The sequence below is a fragment of the Lichenostomus cassidix genome, chromosome 2 (genome assembly GCF_008360975.1).
Source record: "Lichenostomus cassidix isolate B80296 chromosome 2, HeHo_3.0, whole genome shotgun sequence".
NCBI lineage: Eukaryota > Metazoa > Chordata > Aves > Passeriformes > Meliphagidae > Lichenostomus > Lichenostomus cassidix.
The window spans coordinates 52,565,138-52,591,613 of record NC_139482.1 but is presented as its reverse complement, the minus strand read 5'-3'; the positions used below and the strand labels follow the sequence as shown (position 1 = coordinate 52,591,613).

Sequence of the window (26,476 nt, the reverse complement as noted above, 5' to 3'; positions counted from 1 at the left end):
TGGAAATCATGCACGACAATTAGGCAATGACCGACAGCAAAGGAATATTACTCTGGCTCCCTTTTCCTTCTTTGGGAAGTGTTAACATTATGTAGTTACAGTTAAAAATTGACTACATTAATCAAGGCACTAAATCCTTAGTCAGTGACCATATTACTATTTTTCAACTGACGTACTGCCTGAACACAGACCCAGGTTTTTTACATTCACATCTGCTACATAGTACTTAGAAGACTTCATAAATAAGCCAACCATCAGCTCGTGGATTTCCTCAAGAATAGTTTATGCCATGAAAAGCAGTGAATATTAATTCTGTTGTTTAACATGCTGATTACATAAGGTCAGCTATAACACTGTTGACCTTCAGCCCACAGTAACACCTGTATTGACCACAGTAAGCAGTTGCTGCTTCAGGTGATACAGACTTGACTTTGAGTCTTGACATGCATTCCTTAAATGTGTATGCTGATACACTTTTGACTGTTTAATTTCCTTCGTTATGAAAAATGCAAAAAAAAATATCTCTGTCTCCCACTATTTCTCAAGTCCAGTCTTCCTGTTCTCATCCTCACTTGCTGGTAATCTCCCCACAACAACCTGCCTCTCCTTTTCCTCTGCATTCTGGTCCACCCACCATTGTCACTGGCTCCTGGCACTCCTCTGAAACTCTGTCCACTTGACCTTTGCAATACAGAGCATCCCAGCTTTCCTCTCATTTCTTCAAATCCTTCTCAGGATGCTGCAAAGAAATCAGTGACTGGGGGAGGATTCTTTGGATTTACTTGGCAATTTACTTGGCAATTTTTTTTCTTGGACAAAGGGTGCAAACATACAGAAAAGTGACTATAACTACTCCCTCCACATGCCACATGCCCATTCTAGGATTCTACCAAAGTTATCTTGCAAATTTTGCAGCAGCTGTGTAAGCCTCTGAGTACCCAGCTGGTGTTCCTCCTCCCAGCACACAGCACATCTCTGCCTCTGACCACTTCATTGCCCGGTTTCAGGGAGCCAGAGCAAAGCTATGAGACTGTAAATGGGGCAAAGGCACACAGCCCTGCTGAGGGACAAGGGATAATCCCCAGGGTGAGGGAAACAGCTGAGGCTGGTAACCCCTGAGGCCATCAGAGCTGACTCACCAGATTTCATTTGCCAGAGGTCTGACTGCGAGCTCTTCCTGGCAGAGCTCCTTGTATTTGCACAACACTCAGCAGAGCTCCGATCCTGCACAGAGCTGTTGGACACTGCAGTAATGTAAACAGTAAACAGAAGTAATGCTAACATGTGATTTCCATCGCTTGCTTCTGCTAGAGCCTCACCCAGGCACTGCCTTACTTTACTCAGCTCACACTGACTTCTATGAACCATAAGTAAAGACCTTATACCTTAATAGCACAGCCCAGCCTCGGTGGTGGTAAATTTTTCCTCCCCTGTCTTCAGCTGAATACAAGTTTACTGACTTGTGGTCATTAATATATGGAGGATAATGTATCAATGTTGCATTTGATGCAGAAATCATCATCATGAATATAAAATACATGCATGGGACCTTGAATAAGGCTGTCATGGACCTCCACGCACCATTTCCTCTTTAAACTATCCCGCAGCCCAAAGTGCAGCAGGAAAATCTAAAAGTTCTACTGCCTACTCATTATCTGTTGACAGTTATAATAAGACTGGGCAGCGAAATTACCAACTGCATTCTTAAAGCAAACTCTGCTCGGCAATTCTCTTCCAATGCTCTAGAGGTGGTCTTACTTGCTATTCAAATTTTAGCTTCCTCTGGGTTACAGGCAGAACCTGCCATCCCTTCAAGTGTTTAACCACAGAGGCACCATCACGTGAGGATGTGGACATATATAAATCCAGACTGCATTAATGTACCCCTTTCTTCCCTCCCTCGCCCCTTCCTCTTCTCCCTCAGAAAAAGTGGGTCAAAGGAGTGTCAGAAGCTTTCTCACACTTAATGCTGTTAAGTCAGCTAATTGAATAAACATTTGTTTAACATTTGCTCCTATTTCACTAATGCACTGTGAGAATGAGAAGAATTTTATTCCCTTTCTCCCCCATCCTCCCCCTTCCCCAGGAGTGCCACTAGCTGTTATCACAGTGACTAATGTGCTGTATGTGGCCATTATAGTCCTCAACTCTGAAATTACACCCAGGATGAACGATAGGCTCTGCCTGTATGCTGATTGGAGTTGGATGATGATTGATTAGAAGAAAGTCAGACTACGTAGCCATGCAAAAAGAACTGCACTAAGCCACAAGCTTAAACACTAAAGAGCATTTCAGCAGTAGCTTCAGAGCTATTAGATGTTTTCATATGAACAACATTTCTCACATACAGGTCTGCACATTTTATCTTTATTCTTTCAAATCCTGAAATTGCTTGGATAAGAGGGTTATATATTTATATATTTATATCTATATATATATTTATACACATTTCTAAGAGTAGCCTGAACTTTTAGGGGAAATTGAAGAGGCTTTGTGTCAAGTACAGCTAAATCCAGCCTTTCTATATCAAACCCCTGTTAGAAAATTACTGTGCAGATGATAAGGCTGAAAGATATAATAAAAAGTGACTCTACTCAATTTACACTGCAATATTGGTATGACTGAATATTTTTCATTCAGGTGACTGATAAAATCACTAAACTGTATTGCAGATAAATAAAGGAGGCTTCTGTCAAGAATAAACACCATTAATCATGAAGTCTCACCCTCTGAGTGGCTGCGCTATGCAACTGCACAAATGCACCATCACAAGTGGCATGTGACCCAGTGCCTCCTTTCTTCCCCCAGCTCCCCGGTGATCCTGTCTTCTTAGGAAACTTTTCTGTTGCCTTTACAACATTTGGAATCCCTAGAATGTCTTTTCCATTCAAGTTGATACCCGACTGCAACTGAAATCTAAATTTTAGTGGCAATACATTCAGCTAAAAATTGAACCCACAAGATAAAGTTCAATGCAGACTCTGGCTGCATTGCTGTAAATCCAGCATTATGGTGAAAAGTCTGTGTTTAAACTGGTGAGGATGAAGCCTTTATAATTCTAAAGCTGAAACAACTAGGAAATTTTTCCCCAAGCCTTCTTCCCATTTTCTTCCAAACCCCCATTTTCTTACAGGTTTTATTACTTAGTTTTGCTATTTCTAAATAGGTGCTGAGTTTCTTTTTGAGCATACAAATATGAAATTTCTTAACATCAAAAATCTACCTCAGTAGAATCCATGTGTCTCCTTTCAAAAAAGCAACTTACATGCTAAAAAATAGACATGTGCTGAAAGAAACTTATCCAGCAAAAGCACAGTCATACAAAAAGAAAAACAGACAACTTAGGTAACCTTTTTGTAACCTGTTTTAGAGCAAGTGATGATTCAATAGCAGCCATATTATTAAGCCGGAATGAAGCAGTGCCCTACACACTAATGAGGTTAAAAAATGTAGTTAGGTCTTCATGTTAAAGGCACTTAGCAAGCAGCCTGCTTGGCAAAGACCAACAGTGTGTTGGAGCAGAGGACTAATCACACAGGCAGGAATCAAATCGACTGGAAGAATTAGGAGACTTGCGGCCCCGAGGAATGTAATTCATGCAGAAAAGCAGTTGTCAGAGCGAGGCCAGGGAACTGTGTGGGAAGAAAGCAAAATAAACAGCTCAACAAAGAAAACAAAGACGCTCAAATAGCGGCTTTTCTAATGCTTGAGTACACTGAAACTTCAGTGGGTGCATGTGACAAAAAAACTCATCAAAGACGACCTCTTTAAAAGCAATATACTCGTAAATAGTGAACTGGTTCAAAAACACTCAGAAAATGCCTGTAGGTCTTTAAAAAATACCCTTGAAGTTGTTATACAAGACAGAGAAAGTACACATACATACATGTATGCACGATTGAGAGAAGAAAAACAACCAAATGGTACAAAGCTAAGAGGGTTGAAATGGTTTCTACTATTACTCCTCATTTCTCTCTCTCCCATTCACAGATGAGGAGAGGTGATGACTCTGCATGTCTACATGCAAAGAGTGCTCCTGCCTGTATGCAGCAATACTCTCAGTGGAAAAACAGCATTGCTAATTAGGATCCACTCCCACAGCGTGAGGACCAGATTACTGCATCCACCAGGGGGATTATCTGACCAGAAAGACGAGCTTGAAGCTTGTCCTGAATCTCAGAAAAACTCATGTGATATTCATGCAAAGTTTTTCTTGTGATGGGTATGACCCATGACAGTAAAATTAAACTTTGAAATAAACTGATATATGAAATTCACAAATACTTTTTTCTCTTGAAAAACAGTATTTTAAATTAATGTGTTATTACTCCCATAATTTAATGGTTTGTTTTTTATTTTTAGAGAATGACGCTTTTACCACTTTTAGTACTTTGGAATCTTTCTCCTCATATCATTCATTTGCTTACAATTTTTCTAAAGCCTCCCTACCTCAAACTCAAGAATGCCATGCTCACTATTGTTTCAGCAAATTTTAGCTTCTCTTTTTCCCTAACTCCTTCCTCCCATTAAGGCAGGTATTCCATCTCCTGGGAAAGCACCTGAAAAGCTTCTCACATTACCTCAAATGAACACTGTCCTCAACATCTGTTCTGTGATGCTAAGAAATACTCTTTTCCCAAATTCAAAACCAAACCAAAACAAACCCTTTCATTTCCAGTACCTACTGTAAGTCACGTCCACAATATTACAAAACTGGGATTTGGGGAAAAAATAAATATTTTTTTAAATTCTTTTATTTGATAAAATAATGACTTCACTGTTTAAAACAAAACCAAGATGGCAATAACAAAAGAGAAATTCAGTGACTGACTATTTCACCTACTGCACTTGCTACCCATATTTGGTTGTGAGGGGAACATTTGACTAAAATTCTTACTTTACAGGACTACAGTCCTGACAGAAACAGTGATGTGATGGTTCAGCATTAATCATTTCTGTTGAGGTATGGTTAGATTTGCTTCAAATCTCTGTACTAACATCAGCAGACAGCCCAAAATTGATATTCACAGGGATTAGTGACTGTTACTGAACAGAGTATCAGCTAGAATTTCTCATCTAAAACTACTTGCAGCAGAAAAAAAAAATTACACAAATCTACAGAAACTCCTGTATAAAATTCTACATATATACTTTTCTGTATAAAGTACACAGATTATTTTCTGAAATGCAAATTTCCCCTAGAGAAATACATGATTTGGGAAAGAAAAGCCGTTTTGAGAGTGCACCTGAGTGACCATATCAGCTGTACAGTACACATGTATGCCATACCCAGGACTGGAGTAAAGGGGTGACCTTATGAAAGCATGACTTACAAGCTTCTCCCATCCTCCAAGCACTGCCACAAACAGCAAGTGTGCAAGTCACACATCAGCACCAACATCCATGATGGGGGCAGTAGGATTCACAGTTATATGAAGCTTCACTTACACCAAAGGTGAATGCTGCTAAGGTACAAGGGGGAAAAAAGATATTCTGCTAACAGCCCCTTCTTGTATTTTCTCTGTCAGTGTTGAAGGTCCAGGTATGGGAGGTGACTTAAGTGCAACCAGATAAGATCAGGAAAACACTCAGTTCTCATGCCGGGCTGAGAAGTCTTGTCTCAGTCAGGCCAGCTTTTTGATCCTGCAAGCACTGATTTTGCTGCTATGTAGTCCAGACTACAAGTTGGTCCTAACAAATGGTAAATATGTAATGGCTGGAACATCATAGACAGCAAAAGAAATGAGATAAAGTCCTTGCACTGCTATTCTTGCTCTATTTGTGTGAAAAACTGGAGTTAAAAAGGTATTTCCTGGGCAAAACTGTAACTTTGAACAACCACAAGAACCAGAAATGGGTGAAAAAAACATTTCTAATTTGACTGTAGAGGAAATACATTAAAAACAAGCACTAGACATAAAGGAAATTAATATTCTGGCTGCATACTTTTTTTGAAAAGTAGTAAATTCAGTTTTGAAGTCTTTGAAGTAAATGCATTATCTATATGCTGGAAGCATTATTAGTTCTCTTAAACAGAATAGGTATCTGGGTGTGTAGATGAAAACCCTAAGGGGGACAAACTGGCCAGCTTAGAACACACCTGCCCAAGCTACACATTTGCTCCCTCAGCATCTCTGCAATTCAATCTAATCACAGGAGTAGAAACACAGTTCCCAGAAAAGGTGTCAGGATGGAAGCCTGACGTCCAAGGAACAAGCATGGCAAACACAGACAGGGGCAGGCTACACAAGCTTTCTTGGTACTGTCTTGATGATATACGCTGATAGTGACCTTCCAGGGTAAAGCAGAGAACACCTGATTGCCCCTGGTCAGTCAGCTCCTGCTCTCTCTGCCAAAACTGTCTACAATGTTGTTAAATGGGGCTATTTGTGTTGGTGGCCTCTATAAACTGGACTAGACTATCAATCTTTTCTTCCACGGGCCAGTGGAAAAGGCATGATAAATCTAGGCTGAATTTCAACAGGAGATACAGTACTGAAAGATGTGTATCTTTAAAGAGATAGCCACTTAAATCTGATATGTTTAGAAATTCTCCCTTATGTGAAATACTCCCTAATTTTCTGTTGATCCTTAACACCAATGGTCGCAACATCTCATAAATAATGCTTTCAAGAAGATGATAGGTTAGTTCATTCCTTCAGAAGCTTTGTATTCCTGACTCATGGGCTGCAGAATGTTTTGCCTCTGTGTCTAACCTCTGTAGAGTCTCCAGAAAATTGCCAACACACCTATAAAGCTGACAATAAATGCAGTCATAATCTATTGTAAATTCAGACCTACACATTCTGTGCCGGAAGGGATTAAGCACCTGCTTTCTAATGGCAACTTCACAGGACCCAGCTTCAATGTAAACCTTACTCTAAAGTAAGGTCCTAAGCCAGTTCTTGGTCATGCATCCTAAAAGCAAAAATCAAACAACATAACATATTTCTTTAAATTGTTTCTTCTATTAATCAATAACATCAATCATCAATGATGGCCCAGCCTGGCCCGAGGTGCACTGATAAAACACCCATTGAACACATTCCGTTTGGTGAAATTAAAGTATCACTTGGGTTTTTTCCTAGCATTATACAATACAGAATATGGAAGGGGTGGCTAGACAGTCTCTTACATCTCAGAAGCACAGCTTCAACACACATATATATTTTATATATATATACATATATATATACACATATAAAATACAGTGGGATGAGTAGGTAGTGGCAAAAAGGGGCAACAAGGTGTTAACTTCTGTTTTTTCATCCTTTGGGAAAGAAAAAGTCTCAACTACATTCAATCCATACTCCAAGATTATGGGGCATGATGTCTTTGTTGGGGGAGGATGGAGTCTAAGTCAGGGAAAGATTGTGTGTGAGTGTGAGGAAGATGCTCTGTGTTCCTACAATGCAGCCTACTCATTGCTTACATTTATTGGAGTTTATACCTACTCTGACTGTAGGGAACTTCCAATTCACAATACAGGAATCTCACTGGTACACTTTAAAAAAAGAAAAGAAAAAAGAAGAAAAGCCCGCTAAGACTGTAACATTTCAGCTCTTTGAAGCAAGATTTAACATGAGTGGAAGAATTGTACTGAAAAAAAGGGAGTCTGTCACAGTCCAGTACCTCACAGGCCACTGCAACAAGTTTGACAGCAGCCTCTATAGAGTTGGCTTGCTTCTGGTTCACCGCACGTGAATACCACAGTCAATATCTGCTCACTCAACTAATACTGCTGACTACAGCACAACGAACACAGGAATTTTGTCCAAGAAACCACAGGCTCAGAGCCTTTGAATGTGTACTATATTTAGAGCCTGCATTCTTTGCAGCTGATAACAGAATGAGATAATAAAAATTTCAAGCAGCAGAACTCAAGCATTGTAGCTATTCTATATATTTTTGTTTAAATGTTAATATAATGATCCACATGTTCTCAAAGGTTTTGCCCATGAACACTTTTTTCTAAGCATTTTGTTAACATTTTTCCTCTAGTTTTCTATCTTTCTCAGATGCTGAGTAGCTCCTTGCATTAGTTTTAAGTGCAGAGATCTAGAATTACTCAGTCCAGGATAAATGGAAGCAAAGATATTCACCCTATTATGTAAAGAGGATGCATGCACACACACCCACAAATATGTGCACTTGTACACATGTCTGCACACAGCGAGCACCCAAACAGTTTGAAATCATGTCTAGTTATTCCTCAGTCCACAGAAAAATGCTACGCAGAACAGTGACCTGAGGCATAATTTTGCTGGCCATTCTTTTTGCTTCCATCATCTCTTAATTCATGCTGGTTTGAAAGCCTGCCTTAGGGAACCACTTCTCACTGGCAGCTGAGAATTCATCTAAGGACTGTTAACTGCCCAGATGGGGTAAGTGCCAGGGCTGATGAGTGCTGATAGATACCTTACTCCTGATAAACCTTGGAACTGCTTCTTTGCAACAGCATAATCCACAAAAATCTCTTGAAGAATCCCTTCTGCTGGACTGGGGTCCACCAGACAAACCTGTGCCACTCTACATCTCAGGTATGGATGAGGCAACTGATCCCCTTTAGACTATCGGAGCAGGGCTCCCAAGGGCTTTCCCCAATTTTTCCTCCCCCTGTGTCACACCGTGAGGGTGCTCTGTGAGTTGTTTCTACACCGGCGTGTTGAAGAGAGGTGGTCAGCCAGCTGCTAAACACTGGAGGCATGTCTTGCTCATTAGGACTGGGGGCTACTGCCACTTGAGCGCTTTTCCCAACATTAAAAAAAAAACCAAAAAAAACCCCCAACCCCCCCCGCCAAAAAAACCCAAAAAAACCCCCCATGAACCAAAGATTTGGGGGAAGTTTCACCAAGGATTTTCAACAAAACAAACCACTACATTTTACAAGCTTTTGCTTCTACATTAAAAACCTTACGAAAATTCTCCTCTTATTTCAATTGTTTTAACATCCCCAGACAGCCCGAAATGAAGCTGGTGGTATGAAAAGAACAAAGAGCCTCTGTTAACGCAATATTTATCTGCTGCTATTGTTTCTCCTTTATAAATCTGTAGTTCCTTGGCATTACAATTAGCTACTCCAGAGAAAATGATTATGTCACAAACTATTATCCACCACAGAAACAGATGAATGATGTGAACCAAATGTAATCTGGTGCGCTTAGAGGCAATTCTGTTGACTTTCATGTAAATGTGCTTGCTAAAAATGGGGATGAATTTTAGCAGTGAATCCTTATTTGATCTAGAATTTATTTTCCAGCAGAAGTGAAGTTTTAAATAAGGTGGTTTCTTCTTAATACTGGTTTTTCCTAGTAGAGAGGAAGCAAATTGGTGAGAAATATAAAAGAGCTGAATTGACTGTGCAGTAACTCCAGAATACAACTTACCTAAACAAATGAATGTAACTGAACTTAAGTAAAACAGCTACATCAAAAATATTTATCTATCTTTCATCCACATTTTAACATACTTTTTCCCTTTAAAATGTTGCTCAGAATCAGAACTTTAAGAGAAACACTTAATCTTTCTTTTTCTGCAATTAAATATACGCCACCACTAATTTGCTTTCCAAACCTTTTGGAATTTCAGATAGTTTTTAAAAACACTCTGTTTCCGAAGCTACTCTGCAATCATTACAAAGTTTACAATGGAGAATTTATGATATGCAATCTTAAGGTAAATATCACTAAACACGAATGAACAGCTAAACAAAACACTGATTCATTATTTTAAATGATGCAAGACTATATACTGAGTGAAATATCACAGTTTTGGCCTAGATGAAAGCTTCCTGTTCCCCAGCTTCATAAAAGACCTGGCACTGAATGAAAACTATCTGATGAAGTTTATGTGCAGGCATCTGGCCCTGGTATTTTACTTTTGCAAATACCACTAAAAAAAGAGAAATACACACTTCTTGCAGAGCCTATAATATGCATATCTGTGGCATATAACAAACTCTGAACAACCTTAATGAGTCACCAGACCATGCTGATTCCTTCTCAGAGACTTGCTGTAAAAATCCTCCAGGCTATTAGCAGCTGCTTATTCTTCATGCTGCACTTCACTTTCAGAGACAGGTTTCTTGGGGTGTTTCCCATTTAATACAAGATTTCTCCCTGTTTACAGAAAATACTTTCATGGATGATTTTGGAGAGCTGTAACTACAGTCATCTTTTCATGTCCCAAGAGCTCCCCCAGTCTTTCTCCTTTGATAGGTCCTGGCTAAACCATAAAACCCATTCCAAGTCTTAAAGTAATTAAAGCCAATTCAATAAGTGATGTTTTTCATGCTGGGTGGGGCTCTCCTTCCCACTGTGAAAGCATCAGTAAATGCTCTGACAAGCTGACAGACTCGTTGCCAAGTCTACAGCTTAGAGGTACACTGAAGTAAAGCAGCAGGTAAAAGATTTAAGAGGTTTAAACACTAAGATTTTAAAAAATAAATTAGAGCTTAGAAATGAAAACGAAAAGAAAAATCATGTCAGTGGCAAGGCTGGGAAAACCTAAACATCCTATCAAGTGTGTTGCTAACAGTTTCTCTTGTAATTGAGGATTGGCTTTAATCTTCTCACATTTGTGCATCCTCCATTGTGCTGCATGGTCCAAAATCAGAGGATGATGAGAGCTCAGTGTCTGGGCCTGACCTTCTTTCCTTTTCACCCTTGTGTAACTGATGTGTGTATAAATTAGATATGAAATAATGTATCTAAGAATGGGACTCTCTTTTTATCAACTTGGAGCTGACCGCAAGCAAAACACATGCTTTGGTTTAGTACCAGAGCACTGACAAAGTTCAAAATATCTGTTCAAAGCATTCATGTTAGGTACATGCATGGTTATCTGCATGTGCATCACTTCAGGGCATAGGACTGCCAAACTCACTAGTCTCAATCAGCAGTTAAAAAAAAAAAAAGAGCTTGGAATATCATTGATCCTAGGAAGCTACAATACACCAGCTGTACCTTCCAACTTCCTCCTAGCAAAGGCAGCCTCCCCAGACTGTAAGCATATGGGTAATATCAGTGCACCTCCCCTTAGATTTACCTGCTCGCTCTTCCTTATGTGTAGTCCAGAGCTAAGGTAAAATGAGATGGCAACAGACGGAGACGGAGACTAAATGGATGAATATTTTGGACCATGTATGATGCATCTTGTATTACATTCAGCCCTGAAACTTTAACTTTCCACTAGCCTCCTGCAACATATGCATTTACCACTCTGAGATGCACACAAGCCAACACTCAAGCCATTCCTGATGTTGCCACCCGACTGTTGTCTCCTGCCTCATCTCTGCAGGAGTTCATTCCCTTCACAGCCACAGTAACAGTGCTTGAAAGTACCAGGATAAGTCAACTTCAAAGGCTGTCCAACTCAACTTTGAAATTAAGCAGATTGGGAACAACCTATTGACGCAACTTGGTTAAAGTGTGGGAATGAATGACCATTTCTGAGGGGCAGAAAACTCCTGCCCCTCCACCATGATGAGTTTTTGCAGGTGGATGTCTTTACATCTGCAAGGTCTTTGCATATGGTGTCTTTGCACATGAGGTCTTCGCCCATGAAGCATCTCTGCCTCTGGGAGGTCTTTGGCCTCTGGTGCATCATGTGAATCTTCCATGGTCATCATGCATAGACCCTTCTTGCCTCCTTTACTGCCGCCGTGTTGCTAACAGCAGACAAAACCAGAGCTACCATCAGGTTCCCTGGCCAGGTAAAGCGCAGTGACTGGCCCTCGGATGGAGGGTTTGGTGCACTGAGGTGCTCACCCGGGCTGGTCAGAGACGTTCTCCAGTAAGGTCTGCAAACTGCTGTACCATCGCAGAAACTAAAAACCGCAACACTCTCCTTCCAAACAAAGACATCACGCAACTGGAAGAACGGGCCAACAAAAAATATGTGATTTGGATCTTGAAGAAAAATAGCATACTCATGGTAATAATTTCAAATAAACACTGTCATTAGAGGCATGATTTTGAATCACTGTGCACCAACCAGAGAAGGCATCACACTGAGTGGATGACCTAACAGATGTCAAGGACCAAAACACAGATGAGCTTCAGCTCTTCCTTTAGTACCACAATTTAGATATCAATTTTGGAAATTAGGAAAGAGCTGGACAAAGACAACGAAGAAAAACAAAGCAAGGAATGGGATTACTAAAGCCATGATTCTTTCAGATTGTTTAATCATATGACGTTATTCACGTAATTTAACTTGCTAGTTCAATATAAAGCAGCAAAACTGAATTATAGTTTACTGGATTTTTTTTTACTGAATTTGATAAACAAAATAATAAAAGGAAAACACAAGCTTCAGCCTCAATTTTGCGATTCATCCATTGATGCTGAAGAACAACTTAAGTTTCATACATCTTCCTGAAGTATAAACCAAAGATGTACTCTAGAAATTCCAGGATAACTACACAGTCCAAACAGGTTTTGGTAACACAAAGTGACACATTTCAGTACACATTCATAAGGGCTGAGGGTTATTATTGGGCTGTAATTGCAGTTGTTCCAACACCTAATAAGCCATGGCTGGAAAAACAAAGGCAGGTTAATTTGTGATTTCCTCTACTCATTCAGAGGCAAATTAAGTGTCAAACAGCTAATACAGAACATATTTCATTTTATGAGATTTTAATTTAATTCTGCACCATATCGTTGATGCCTTAATGTAGGGTGGTTTATCTAAGAGGAAGAGCAATTTATAAACCTCTTTCAATTGAAATCTTTAATGATAGGATACGATAGCATAATTACAGCAATGCCTGCTAGTCCTATTATACATAAGCATCTGTCAGCAATTCCATCATAAACATAAACCCTTGTTCTAAGGGTTTATAACTCAAATTATAAAATTTGGCTCCAGGCTGAAATTTGGGACACAACAATTCTGACCATCACCAATTAAACTATACGAATCATACATATACATTTACCTTTTTAGACCTGCAAGTACAGAAGGGCCCTGTAACATCTTTAAAATTCCTGCCTTCTTGTTTCTATTTCACTTTGCCAGTGTTCAAAACTATGTGCCAATACTGTAGATACCATGCAGACAAGGCCCTCGTCACATTTTTTGTGCACTTCTATTATACTTAAACTAATTCCACTAAGGCTTTACTGATTCTGGAACATACGTCTAGGAGCTTGGATAAATAAAATCGTGCTTTTTTAAATTTTATTTTTAATTTATATTGCATACACATATTTGAGAGTACTACAAAGCTGAGGAGAAAACCACTCATACAATGAAGTCATTGTTGAAGCTGTAGATAAATATTTGCATCCTGACTGGTGTTCTTGCTATTTTTTCTCAGAATTCTCAAATACCTTCTCAATCCAGTTCTTTCTTATTGTATTTTTTTTTAATGTGTGCTAGGACAGCATTTCAAGTAATCACTCCAAATGATCCCAAGGGATCCTAAGTGATACCTCAAGCTCTGTAAAACGTGCAGGAAAACCACTGGGTGCCTACCTCACATGTATGTACATTCAAGTACTTTCCTGAAAACTGCAAAAGCATGACAAACCTTAACATCTACAAAGATGTTGAAGTCTGACAGATTTTTTTAAAGTTTCTTAATTGCTTATTTGTATTTAATTACACCAACTACAACAGCTGCAAAGGTCCACTACAGCTCATCATTCCAAAGGTGACATAAACCAAATGAGCAAAAGAATCAACATAAATTAATGGGGAAAAAATGGCTACTATAAAGGAAATGTTGAGTTTAAAGCTTGGGCTGATTTCAGAGTGTATTTCTAAAGCAGCTGCCTGTACTCATATCACATCTGGCTAAGATCTCCTCGCCTTGGCAGGGCCCAACTCAATCACCACTAATTCGGGGAGCAGGTGTGCACAGAACACAGCAGAGCACCTTTTCATAGAAGGAGCATGATTTTGGGGTCAGCAGGAACTACCCCTGAATGCCAAACAAGGTATGGAACAGACATTTCCAACATCTTTTGGGGCTCTTACAGAAATCCTGGCACTGAGAGCAGCGTAGGCTGCTAGTCCTGAAGGCAGTCCTAGTCAGCCAAGGCAGGTGACAGTGGTCTACCACCCCAAAAGCTCTGCTGGGGGCATGGGGTATCATCCTATGAGCTGGATTCACGGGACTGAGGCTCCAGAGAGGACTCAGCTCAGCAAAGGCAGTGAGGCAGGGTACCACATGGCACAGATTTCCAGAAGCCTCTTCAAAGGCTCAGAGGCAGTACTTTTGTCTTGGATGATGGCCCTCTGCTGATGCACATTAAAACTCCATCTCACACAAAAAGAAAGGCAAATTCCCCACTAGCTTCAGAATGAGTAGGATCATGTCCCCCAGCTCCCAAAAACATCCATGCAGAACACTGCACTGCAAAATCTAGGATGACCCTGTAATGACTGTCTGAGCCTGCCACCTTCAGCTTACAACAGTATTTAGCAGCAAATTTAAGCATGTATTTGAGTATATTTTATTATGTGGTAGATTGTTGTGTAAATAACGATGCATCTGAAGAACCCTGAGGAATAAACCACAAATTTCTCCTTCTATAAATACCCACTTTTCCTCTAATGCCCAAGAAGACTGCAACACAGATTTATTACTTACCTTCAGGCAAATTTGCTCTGAAATAACAATTCAGTAATAGAAGACTGACCCTAAAAAAAACCTGTTAGTAAAATATTGTGTGTGTACTTGGGCATGTAGTTAGGATTGTTAATATCAATTAATTCTGCTCACAGAGGAGGACTTGTTTTAAAACAACTTCATTTTTCTTCTGCGTATATGTAATTACACAGCTGTAACTAATAGCCATAGAAAAGCAATCTGCCATCTAAACAACTAGCATTATTCTTCAAAGTATTATTTGTGCTTTTCTTCTTGTATTGTCTCAGAGTGAGAGGTGATTAGTAGATATGATTAAATGTATACATCAAGCCTTTTAGCAAAGTACCAAGACCTGCTTTTCAGCTCCATTTTAAATGGTATTTAGCAGTTTTCTGGACACATCTACTGGTTTATGCTGCAATGCTGATACCTGTCTCCCCATATAGAGTAGGATAAAATTTATTTCTGCAGGATTTCACCAATACCACCCTTTGCTAATGCATGTTATCACTGGTATTCATTTCTTTTATCTTTGTGTAAGCCATGTGCTGTATCACATTTGCCATTTTGTTTGGGTGACATTCCCATCAATCAACTGATTGCATGTATGTGCACACAACAGGGACTAAGAAAATTTACCAAAAATTTCATTATGCTTCATAGGAGTCACTAGGGAAAAAACCCAACCTTTTGGTTGTTTTGGAAACAAACCTTTGGCATGAAAGGAAATTTTAGCTATGAAGAATACCAAGCTTAATTCAGATTAAATACAGTTTATCTGGCTGTATTTCACAGGGCTCAGCACTTTTTAATTTAATCTTTATCGAATGACATAATACAGAATAAATGTCAGCAAAACACCTTGGGGTAACCCTTGCCAGCTATCTATTATAATAGGAATTCCTCAAGCACCAGCATGGGTTTTTGCTTTATGAACAGATAACCTCAACGCTTTCCAAAAGTAAATCTTGCACTCTGGCAAGACTGGAAAAGTGGTCCAGGTGCATGGTTTCAAGCACTGCAAAGGTTCATGTACTTATCTGTTCTTTCAGGAAGCAAAGGGGAGCACTGAATACTCACACATGCAGAGGAGGAATGGGAGATGGTTCGTAATGGTAGCGTCCCTCATGATGTCTCGCATCAATTGGTACAGGAGGGTGGAATGCTGGAAAGATGTGAGGCGGATCTGAAAAAACAAGCAAGGTTCCCAGATCTGAGTATCTTCAATGACTCTTTAAAAACAACATTCATAAAAATAGAACAGATTCTGAAAAGCACATGTAAACAGTGCTATAACTTAGGGGTCAAAATCTCCTTCCCTGCTGCCGTCAGTCAGGTCTGTCTGAGAGGAGAACTTGGTCCACAGTGTTTGCATGAATATGTATTTACTAATTTTAATATTCTCTTTTTATAGCTTAAATGGAAAGGGACGTAAAAAAAGTCTTTAATAAATAATTTTGTGCCCATATGTGAAGCATCAGATCAAAAAGACCATCAAGGCTTTCATAAGCATTCCTGATTTATTTATTTTGTATTAAAACAAGAAAAAAAAGTTATCCCAGGACAAAAAGCCTAAGCAGAGAATACAATACAGTAAAAAAAGTATATCCTTAGAGGTGTACACACCACCCAACAACAGAAAGCCAAACTGAAGTGACATGCTGAGAAATGTAAGTAAAACTGGAGTAAATCAGACAATGATGTTCAAAGGGAAATGCAACTGGGAAAGGCCATATTGGAGATGTTTAACTGCACCACACTAATGGCTGAACCTGGAGGAATGTGTGTGAGGACAGAGGGACTCATTTCATACCCAGCTCTTACAAAGGAAGGGTGCTTTCTTTGTCCCCATTAATGGAGACCCAGGGACTAAAGCTGCAGTAACCTTTCCGTCACCATCTCCTCCATGGCTTTCACAGGATGGGGGATATTGCAGCTGTCAGAACTCCTGTTCCCCGCTGTTTCCAGAGAGCCTCAAAGACAGGCTGACAAAAAGGGGAATGTGCCCCTGACACCCCCATGTGTTCTGCCCTGAGGGTCCAGGCACCAGTCTGCCCTCCCTACCGCTTCTGCAGCCAGATTGCCTCCCAGCTTCAGAGGCTGCAGCTCACACAGACCACAGCTCTCCTCACCAGCACACCAGTGTGATCTGTGTGCCTCAAAATGTTACACGCTGCTCACCGCTGCCTCCCAAATGCTCAAAATTCAAACAAGATGTTAAGCATCTCCAGCAGCATGAAACAAACTGATTCTGCACAATTATTACCCAATTGACACTTTGGGTGATGTCATGTGTTTATCCATCACCAAAAGCTGAGAAGTACAGACATTAGGTCATGTCATGGATTTACTAAAATGCTTCTAAAAAAAAAAGAAAACTTCAATCATGCACTGGCAGTAAAATTAATTTTATTCCAGTTTTGCCCACCGAGTCTTAAAGGTATCTTTTCTTTATACTTCCTGCCTTTCCTATTCAGCAAAATGTAAACCTCCTCTTAGATCCTATTATTTGTAAAAGCAGTTCCCTGGTCCCAACTAGAGATGGTAAAAAAAAGAAAGACTTTTCCTCATCATGTTTGTAAAACGTTAGGTTGCTTTATTATTGTATTTTGAAGTGGGAGAAGAAGGAGAGGAACAAACCTCATTGCCCTGAGGGACTACACACAGGGGATGAAGGGGAAATAACGTAATTTCTGACCAAATATTCCCAGTATTTCAAGAAAGTCTGGAAACATCTGACACAGACTGTCCAGTTACATGGTTTGATTTTGTGAAAAGACATCAGCATGTGATTAGCCACAGCACATTTCAGCCATTTACTGACTTAGGCACCATAAACGAAAAATTATTGTGGCTTATGATGTAAGCTGGGAGCTCAAACTCATGGTATTTTTAATTCTGGTTCTGCTGTACCAACTGGACCTTGGCATGAAATCTGTTATGAGCTTCACTCCCCATGCCAAGTACTCATGAGCTTCAACGGATGTAAAAAGTGGGTCACAGATGATCGGGAACACATTGTCATTGTCTGAGTGGATGATGCTTGCTGCCACCTCCTGAAACACATTCCTCCGCAGACACCAAGGTGAAGGAGAAAAGCAGCATGAGAAGTGTGCACATCTCCCTGCCTGTCCTCTTCCCTGCTTCGCCGGTATTTGACTACAGCAGCATAAGGCAAAGGGAGGAGGTTTCAAAGCAGATGTCTGGCATTTTACAGTACAAAGTCTGCCGCCACCATTTTTTCAGCAAAAAAAGGAAGTCAGTTGCACCCTCATAGATGTACAGGCAAATCCTTCTCTGCCCTACGTGTCTCCTTCAAAGAGTGAGTCTGGAGAGCACAGGTAAGACCATAGAGATTTTGCTACCCATATTCATGTCAGACAGGATGATGTTCATCTCCCCAAAACATGAAGCCCCACTCAGGCTTCCCACTCAGGAAGCCTTCTCACTGTCCCACCCTCACCCAGCCTGAGCACCTACCCATTAAAAACAGTCCTAGTAATTATGTAGCAAAACACCATTTGACCCTCCTCAATGTATAATTTACTTTTCCTGATCTGAGAAATGGAAACTTAGTATTAAACAACCCAAAAAAAGGTATTCTCTGTGGGGCTTATGCAGTGCATATCATCAACAAGTTTTATTTACACATGGGCTATAAATCTCCAAGAACATCTTTGTGAGTCCTCTCACATTAAGCTCCTTTGTGTATATCTTGGTTGCATCTTGTTTGTAGTTTCCATCTGGGAAACAGCCGTACTCCATCATGGCACAGGGAGCTGTCTCCGTCAGCCCTGAGCCGACCAGAGCAGAGCTGCATATCAAACCCCAACATAATTATCCATCTCACAGTTTATTATTTACACATGAGCAATACAGCTGGTGAACATCATAACTCAAGTGTATGTGTAATAAGTTACTACACTGTAGCCATCTCTTGTTGCAACCCTTAAGAAAAACCACATGGTGACTTTTCCAAAGTCAGGCTAAAACTGCTGAAGCAGAATAAAGTGCCACTAAACCTGGCTACCTCCTATTTATCATACAATTTCCTGACTGATGGTTCCACAAACCAGCTGCTAAGTGCTGTGTACTCTACTGTCAGAAGACTAACATGCTAAATGGGAGACAGGGAGAATAACGTACAGAGCTACAGAACTGGTGGAGTCAATTTTACAGATGGAATTCAAATCCTGCCATGTTTGGGTCAGCCCTCAGCACAAAAGTAGCTGGTAAATTCTATGTGCTTGGGGGCCCAAGACCACTCCACTCTAAAAAGCATTGAATATTCATATGGAAAGACTCTGAGATCAAACAGAGAGCTGCCAAAGCACCCGTCGTCCATGGCTTCACTTGGAATTCACTTGAAACTGCATAAAATGTAATTGGTTGCTGTGTGTTTATATGGAAATAGATAATAAGAAGTTTAAAAAGCAGTAACTGAGGCTGTAGCCAGTTTCACGTTGCTGTTTCATATTCCACCCAGTAACTATTTCATTAAAGGCACCATCAGAATATTAACAGCACATTATGCCACAATTTTTTTATATTGTAGATGAGTGAAAAATGAGTGAGAATTCTCAGGCTAGAATTGAATCTGAACCTATCTGACTCACGGCTGTTTGTGTGAGATGCTTTACCTATCTAGAAAACCGAGAGAAAAATTCAGTATAAAAGACAGGATACCTACTCTGACTGTTTTCATTCATTCATTTAAACTGTGAGGAACAAAATTCTTACCTTTAGCAAGGACAAACTCTTCTCACCAAAACAAATCAACAAAATCTAACTTCCTATTTTTCTAAGGAAATTACTTAAATTTCTAAGAAAATTTTTTAAAAATTCTGACTAGATGCAGCCTTACACAGAGTATGCCAGGCAGTTTACTTACAGACATCCAAACACAACAGTGAATTCCTGGGCCAATTACATCCTTGCAGAGACTCCCTGATATAAGTGTATATTGACAGATGCTGGCTGTGTATTTGCAGTCTTCAGCTTCAACTAAGTAGAACTACCTGATTCTGTGCATAAATGTCACTATTTTCAAGAACTTGTGAGGACACACCAAAACACTGGAAATACATTTGAACACATTGCCCATGCATTGCTGAGTTTGGTAGCTGCTGCAGCCTCCTGAATCCTCTGCTGCCTACACCACTGTAAGCTTACTTCAGATGCTCTCCTGTGTCCAGCTAGTGGGGTCTCCTTAAAACAAAGTGGGAGACACAACTGTCTGAAATGCTACAAACTCATCGATTTTATCACTGTGAGATTTTCTGGAAAATATGTCAATTTATGCTGACTTTCTGTTGTGTAAAACCTGCCTTTTTATTTCTCCTTCAAGAATCATTCTTACCTTCTTAAGGAAGTGAATAGGATCATCTCTCTCCAATTACAATCATTCCCATACAGGAAAAAAGAAGAGACCTACTCTTGTTCTCTAAAAGTTGACAACCTAGGTCTCTGCTGCAGCATCAAGGGAAAGAAACTGGGAGAAAGGACAGGTATGTATGATCCTTGATGCTGAACAGCAAACCTGAATGGAAGTCTGATGAGACGCAATTCACAGCAAGGCTTGTTGGAAAGGGGGATGATGCCAGCTGGCTCAAAGGTGCTGTGCAACACCTTGAGATGACAGCAGAGGGTTAGGTTGCTATGAAGCTCACTGAATTTCATGATAATTTTTCTGTACACCCTTAAATAAGTTGTTCTTACTTATGGGATCACTACATTTGCAAAGTTTGGCTGTGGTGGTGATGCTAGTAAAACACTCTGCTCTCAGCTAGCTGACTTGCTCAAGCACCTTGTGATTCCTGCCAAACGCTTCAGGGAGATGGCTGCTGAAATGACAGGCTGCATTTTTCAGCACATGAAGAAAATATTTGCTACTGTAGACGATGCCTGCACTGGTTTGAACTCACCCAGTGTGGCCCCAATGTCTGCACCTGTGTCGTGAGGTCAGGGCCAAGAAAACAGAGGTCTCAAGCCCAACACAGGAAGCCCTCATTATGCTTCAGCATATTTGTCCTTAGGACAATCAGCTCACCAAATTACATGTCAGAGCTGAGCCAGGTGCAAACCTCTATCTCAGATATAACCTCATTTGAGGTGAAATCTCCTTCCTGCTTAAATCCATTACAGTCTTGATGCTGAACTTGACAGTACCAAGCTTTCACACCAGATGTAACAGATACAGTATGATGCAAAATATAGCCTCCCTGTTAATGTCTTTTCAATATGCTGAACTTTTTTGAAGAGTTTGCCAGCAAATTTCTACACTTCCTTTGGTTCACAAGCTGATCACCATATGAGAATTTTCTAATATTCAGCTTTGCAGAGTCCCTAAGGGCACCACTGTTTCTTCACGTACATTTGCTTCAACTGATCTGAACTTAATGGTATTGCCAGGTTTTATGGCAAGAATTAGGTTCTTAGTTGCCAAGCAAAGATCTTATTTTGGATTTCTGTTTAATTACAGCTTGCACTAGGGCTCAATAAGAGCACATGTTGTCTCTGAGGGTTTTTTTAGTTCTCTTTCAATAAGGGGTGATTTATGTTTCCTACGTCTGGTTATAGAGAGGCTTTAATCGGGAAGAAAAAATGACTGAGCCACAGCTACACGTTAATGCATGTACTTAGCTTTGTGCACTTTGAAGAGTCTCCCTATGGTGACTGGGGTTGCTGCTTCAAGCGTGGCTGGTTGCCATCTGAAGCACTGCTTGTTTGCAGGCCGATCTGCTGCTGTGCTACAGCCAGTTATCTCAGACTTTTCCACACGTCTGTGTGCGCATGCACACACACACACACACCTCCAATGTGCAACAGTTGCGTTGACATGGATGCAGCTAAATCACCATCTGACTTCACAAAGAAGGGGATCCTAAATAGGAAAAAGGAAAAACCATGGCAAAACTGGAAAAAAAGTCAAATAAGTGTATAAAGCCAAGAAACAGACAGAAGGAAACTGAGGAAAAAGACCTTTTAAGGGGCAAGTCCTCTCCAGTCCAGTAGCTCTAAATGTTAATTGTGATTACATACAGTAGATGTAACACATTCAGAGAAAAGACAATATTCCACTGGATCACTTCCCTTCCATGTGTCTGTGTGTATTAAGGATGACCAGACTTCCCCTCCCTACCCTCTGCTGGTGCTCACAGAGCCTGTATACTGATCTTAAAAATTAACCACAGGAGTTCCAGGCCAAACTTCATGAAGTAGAGTACAGCTACAGCTCTTGTTATAGCTGAAAAATAATTTCTATCTTTGCAAAAAGAAAAATTAATTCTTTGGAGCATTTTAGATTGCTGACATCCATTTTAATACTTTCAGTTGTAAACCTAAACACCTTGTGGAAACATGTTTTATTGATAGCAGTTTCACAACAACCATCATGCCAAACACTAGAGGGAGGAGCAGTTATCGCTGTTGTGGAATAAAAGTTGCTGGAACTGATTTCATCAGCTGGCACTGAGAGGTGTTTTAATATGCCAGATTTGCTGCAGGTATTGGCTAAATAACTGCTGGATTGATTTCAGTTTGAACACTTTATTGTTCCTTCCAGTCAATGCAACTCTGCTGTCTAAGGAGCAGGACTGCCTTCTGGAATACTAAGTAAACTTTCTCCAGTCCATTCAACATACTCCAGTGCTCACTGCCATTTTGCAGTAAAAAAAAAAAAAAATTAAAAAAAAAGTAGTAAGAAACAGACTCCCAGGGTAATAAATATACTACATCTACAAAACACCTTGAACAAAAAAGTATTCAATTCTTTAAGAGCATTACTTATGATTCATCACAGCCCAGTGATTTGCAAATGACTGTTTCCACTGGGATGGATGCACTGGTAAGTGAAGACAGGACTCCTTGTGATGCCCTGATCAAGCAGCCATGAACTTGCCTGGTGAGTGGGGTGGGCATAGCACTGCTGCCCTGCAATCCTCTTGGGACATATGTTTTTAGAGGAGGAAGGCCAAGTCACTCCATCAACCCAGTTTGCCCAAGAACAAACAGCAGACTGGTGGAAAGGCATCAGGAATATCCTGCCTTCCACCCAAGAAACACTGATTGCTTCATCCTGTAAGCAACCTTAGAAAATCTTCATGAAGAGAAGCACAACTGCATATACCCAGCATCTGTATATTGGCCCATGATCTCAGGAAAAGTGGATGACGATGAGATATCTTAGCCTCACCATCCCATTACTTGGAGGTATAATTGTTTCATCTTACACAGCTGGCTCTCAGTACAGAACAGCTTATCTTTTTCATAACCTCTGGATCACAGGCAGCATTTCTTAAAAAACTTAATAATGTGGTTTCTGCAAGAAAATGACAAATTGTCCTCTGCCAGAAAGCTGACAAAAGGGATCCCTCCCTCTCCTACCTCCAAAGGACCTGCAGTGAAAAAAATTTCAGCCTCTGCCTTGCAACACAGTTGCCGTTTTGCTGCTCCTGCCCTAACTTCTCCTGCCGCCATGCCTCAGTGCAGCCTTCACCATTTAAAAATCCACCCCTGAGAATTATGAAAACCAAAATGAGCATCCATGTTTAACTCTCAAGAACCCCAGACAAGTAGTTTCACCCAGCTGCTCTGGAATGCTTCCCACCTTTGATTACAGATGTGTATGAAGGATCACATCCTCAGCATTTCCTCCTCTGCAAGCAGCAAGTAACTAGATTAATAACCACAATATATACACAAATAACTTGTACCTATCTACCTGTTCATATCCATTTCTAAAGCACACTGCAAATTCCAGTGGTTAAAGGTGAGCTACAAAGTGGAAACTGAAGAAATGAAAAGATTACAAACAAAATAAATCCTGATCCACACTGGAGAGAACTAAAGAAGAAATCTCACAGCAAGGCTCTCAGCTATGAAGAACTTTTAAGCAGAAGTTTAACATGGACTTCTGGAACAGTAGGAAGGAGGTGCTGCCACAGATCAGCTTGGTTATTCCCTAAGGCTCAACATAGCTCAAGGAATGCATCTGAATGCCCTGCTACCAGCTGCACACATTAACTTAGCAATGACAAATATCTGTAAGATGCAAAGGAAAATGTGGCTAAGGAAAGGCAACAGAAAGATAGAAACTGGGGGGGTGGAACTAGAAATATCCATTTGTCGCTGCCAATTTGATGTGGGAACAAATAAAGACAAGTTGGGTAATTCAACAAGCTTTGGTGACATTCTTAGAAGTTTGTAAGCAGCAGTGAGCCAGTCTGCAAACATTATTTGTTTAAATGATGGTTTGGAGTCTTGTGTACTCTTCTTGTGTACCAGAATCAGGTTTAAAAGCTACTTGAAAGGCCAAACCTCAAACAGCTGGGTATCAGTATAGCACAGCAAAAATCACTGTAGCTAAACAGCTTTCCAGCAGCTGAAGGTCTGGACCACAGTGTGAGAGACTTGGAAATAGGTTATACTTAGCAGCTTTGATGAGTATTTTATGGCATGATAGGAATTACAGAGCAAAATGTATAATTAGATCAATTATGTCTATTTTTAGATATTAAAACTGTTCAGATTCTATGGCATGCACAATTAGATGAACACTCTGAGAGTTTTCTTTTTCCCTGCTGTTCAACCTGATTTTTAAAAATTTCATCCAAATATTCATAATTATTTAGCTTCTCTCTGTATCATCCTTAGCAATTACACACCTTCTGAGGTGTTTACATTCTTCAAGCTCTTGCAGATGAGCAGATTGTTATTACATGTGCTGTCGGGGCACTTGATAATATACATTTATTGCATTTAATCTCTCTGTCCATATTCTAAATTAATCATGGTTACTTGTTTCTGCTGTGTTTCTTCCAGCTTGGATTGTGATCCCTACGCTCTTGGGCATCAGGTTTTCATGTAGGCTGACACTGTTTATGAGGAGGCAGCCTTAGAAATTTATAGTACAAATAACTTATTTCTGCAAATTTCTATTTCCAGCAGAGGCATGTGTTTCTTACATACAGTCTCAAACACCATTATCTTTCTTTTTTCCACTATGAGACAGTGCCTTGATTATGTGGCAGTGACCTTACCTACCATTTCTAGGAGACTGCTGGTGAAATGGGCACTGCTCAAGTCAAAGGACAACACAAACTGGCTCTTGGTTGTTACTTTTTGACATTTTTAAATGCTTGACTTTAGGCTCTGTTTTTCCTCCACATTGTCTCATCTTGCCTCAGCTTCTTAGAGTTTTTCCTCTGTATTTCATTTTTATGCTGGTTACTTTTTGTTTCAGATCATTACTGAAGATGGAAAGCACAGCGAGTTCCCTTAATTTGCCCTATTGACATTTATGCTAAGTGCTCATTCAGCCTATTTTTGAGAAATGTCATATTGCCGATATTCTGATCAATCTTAGTTATGTTTTAGAAGCCAAAGTTTGAGGAAAATATCTTTAACAAAAGGGCCATAGTTAAATTATGTGACTTCCCTGCGCCTCAGCCTGGTCACTGTTAACACAGAGATAATGTTTCTGAGACACTCTGAACCTCTTCAGTGAAAACTCCCAATAAAGAACTAGAATGACAGTATCTTATTAACTCCCTATTATTTCTTCAGTTCCTTAAAAAGAGTGGCCCAATTGCCTGAAACTGCTTCTTCTTTTCTAATCTTTCTTGGCTTTTGTCCATGATATTTTATTAAGTTCATTTTTCTTTACAGACAGCTGTTTCCCCCTACCCAAACATAGGATGACAGTATAAGCTTTAGATATGACCACGCTTTTTTTTTATTTTTAGGATTCTTGTTAGGATTTAGGATTCCACAATTGCTCTTCCTCACCAAAGGACATTCTCTCTATGAGGAAGTATGGAAGTTCCTCATAAAGTCTTATCAACACTCATTCTCTCTCTTGTTCTCTGCAGATGTAGTGGCAGGGTCTGACCTACACTTCTCTTGCTTTGGTAACTAAGTGGTGCTTACCCAAAGTGACCAACCCTTTACATCAACCACTTAATGCTGGCACCACTGCTGAAAAACAGGAAGAAGGGCACGTATGTTGAAGCACGCTTATGTAAAAGCACAACTCAAAAATGGACAACCTCAGCTTAATTACTATTCATGGTCCTTACGCCCCATGAGGACAGCCCCAAGTCAGCAGGGTCCACATCAGAGGTGCAGAGCAGGGGCACACAGCTGCAGAGGGCATGCAGCTGCAGAACCAGAGGCAGCATCTCCTGAGGTCTTATGCCTGCACTGTGTCCTACTGACACCAGCCTCACTGCCATGACTCGTGGGTAGGGCTAGCCTCACCAGTGAGGAAAAACACTCGCACTAATGAGAGAAAAGAAGAAATGGAAGAACAGAGACCCAAACAGGCAGAAGCATATAAATGCAATAGTGGGCAAAGCACCCCACTGCTCTTAGCCCACTAGTATTTCTGCACAGCAACAGCACAAAAGCAAAGTCTTCAGGGCAGTTTATATCTTTACATCATCTGTCTACAGTGCCTACTGCAACAGGGCCCCAGTCTCTGATTGAGCTTTCTGGCATTAGCATAGATGAGTATTACTGCATTGCTTTCTCCAGCCTCCAGTCCAGGCAGACCAGGGAAAAAGTTACACAATCTGCCTGTGCACAGCCACGTTCTTCAGCCTGGTGCTGAGGGACAAGACAGGAGAAAATCTAGAACTAGGTGGAAAGCAAACCCACAAATATGAGAGAAGAGGGAAAGAACTGTTCTTCTGCCCACCTGAATGTGTAAGGGGGCACTAAAGGGGAGGCTGCTTTTCGTGCCTCCCTACATCATAGAGAAGCCAGGGGTGCTACAAGGGGACAAAAGGAGCCAGAAGAGATGATAGATGGCCAAACAGGATGAGGCACACCATTCCGTGCCACACAGCCAAGTGATACAGGAGGCCATGGGTA

At 40.4% G+C, this 26,476-nt stretch overlaps 1 protein-coding gene across 4 annotated transcripts in view; it reads right to left on the bottom strand.

The window, feature by feature from the left end:
• The window catches only part of GLI3 (GLI family zinc finger 3), a 217,461-nt gene that overhangs the window by 78,825 nt on the left and 112,160 nt on the right, over positions 1–26,476 (bottom strand). For all 4 annotated transcript variants that reach the window (XM_085051565.1, XM_085051567.1, XM_085051566.1 and 1 more), the window contains one exon: positions 15,683–15,788. In XM_085051565.1, coding sequence (XP_084907691.1) covers positions 15,683–15,788 — 106 coding nt within the window. The remainder of the gene's footprint in view (positions 1–15,682; positions 15,789–26,476) is intronic.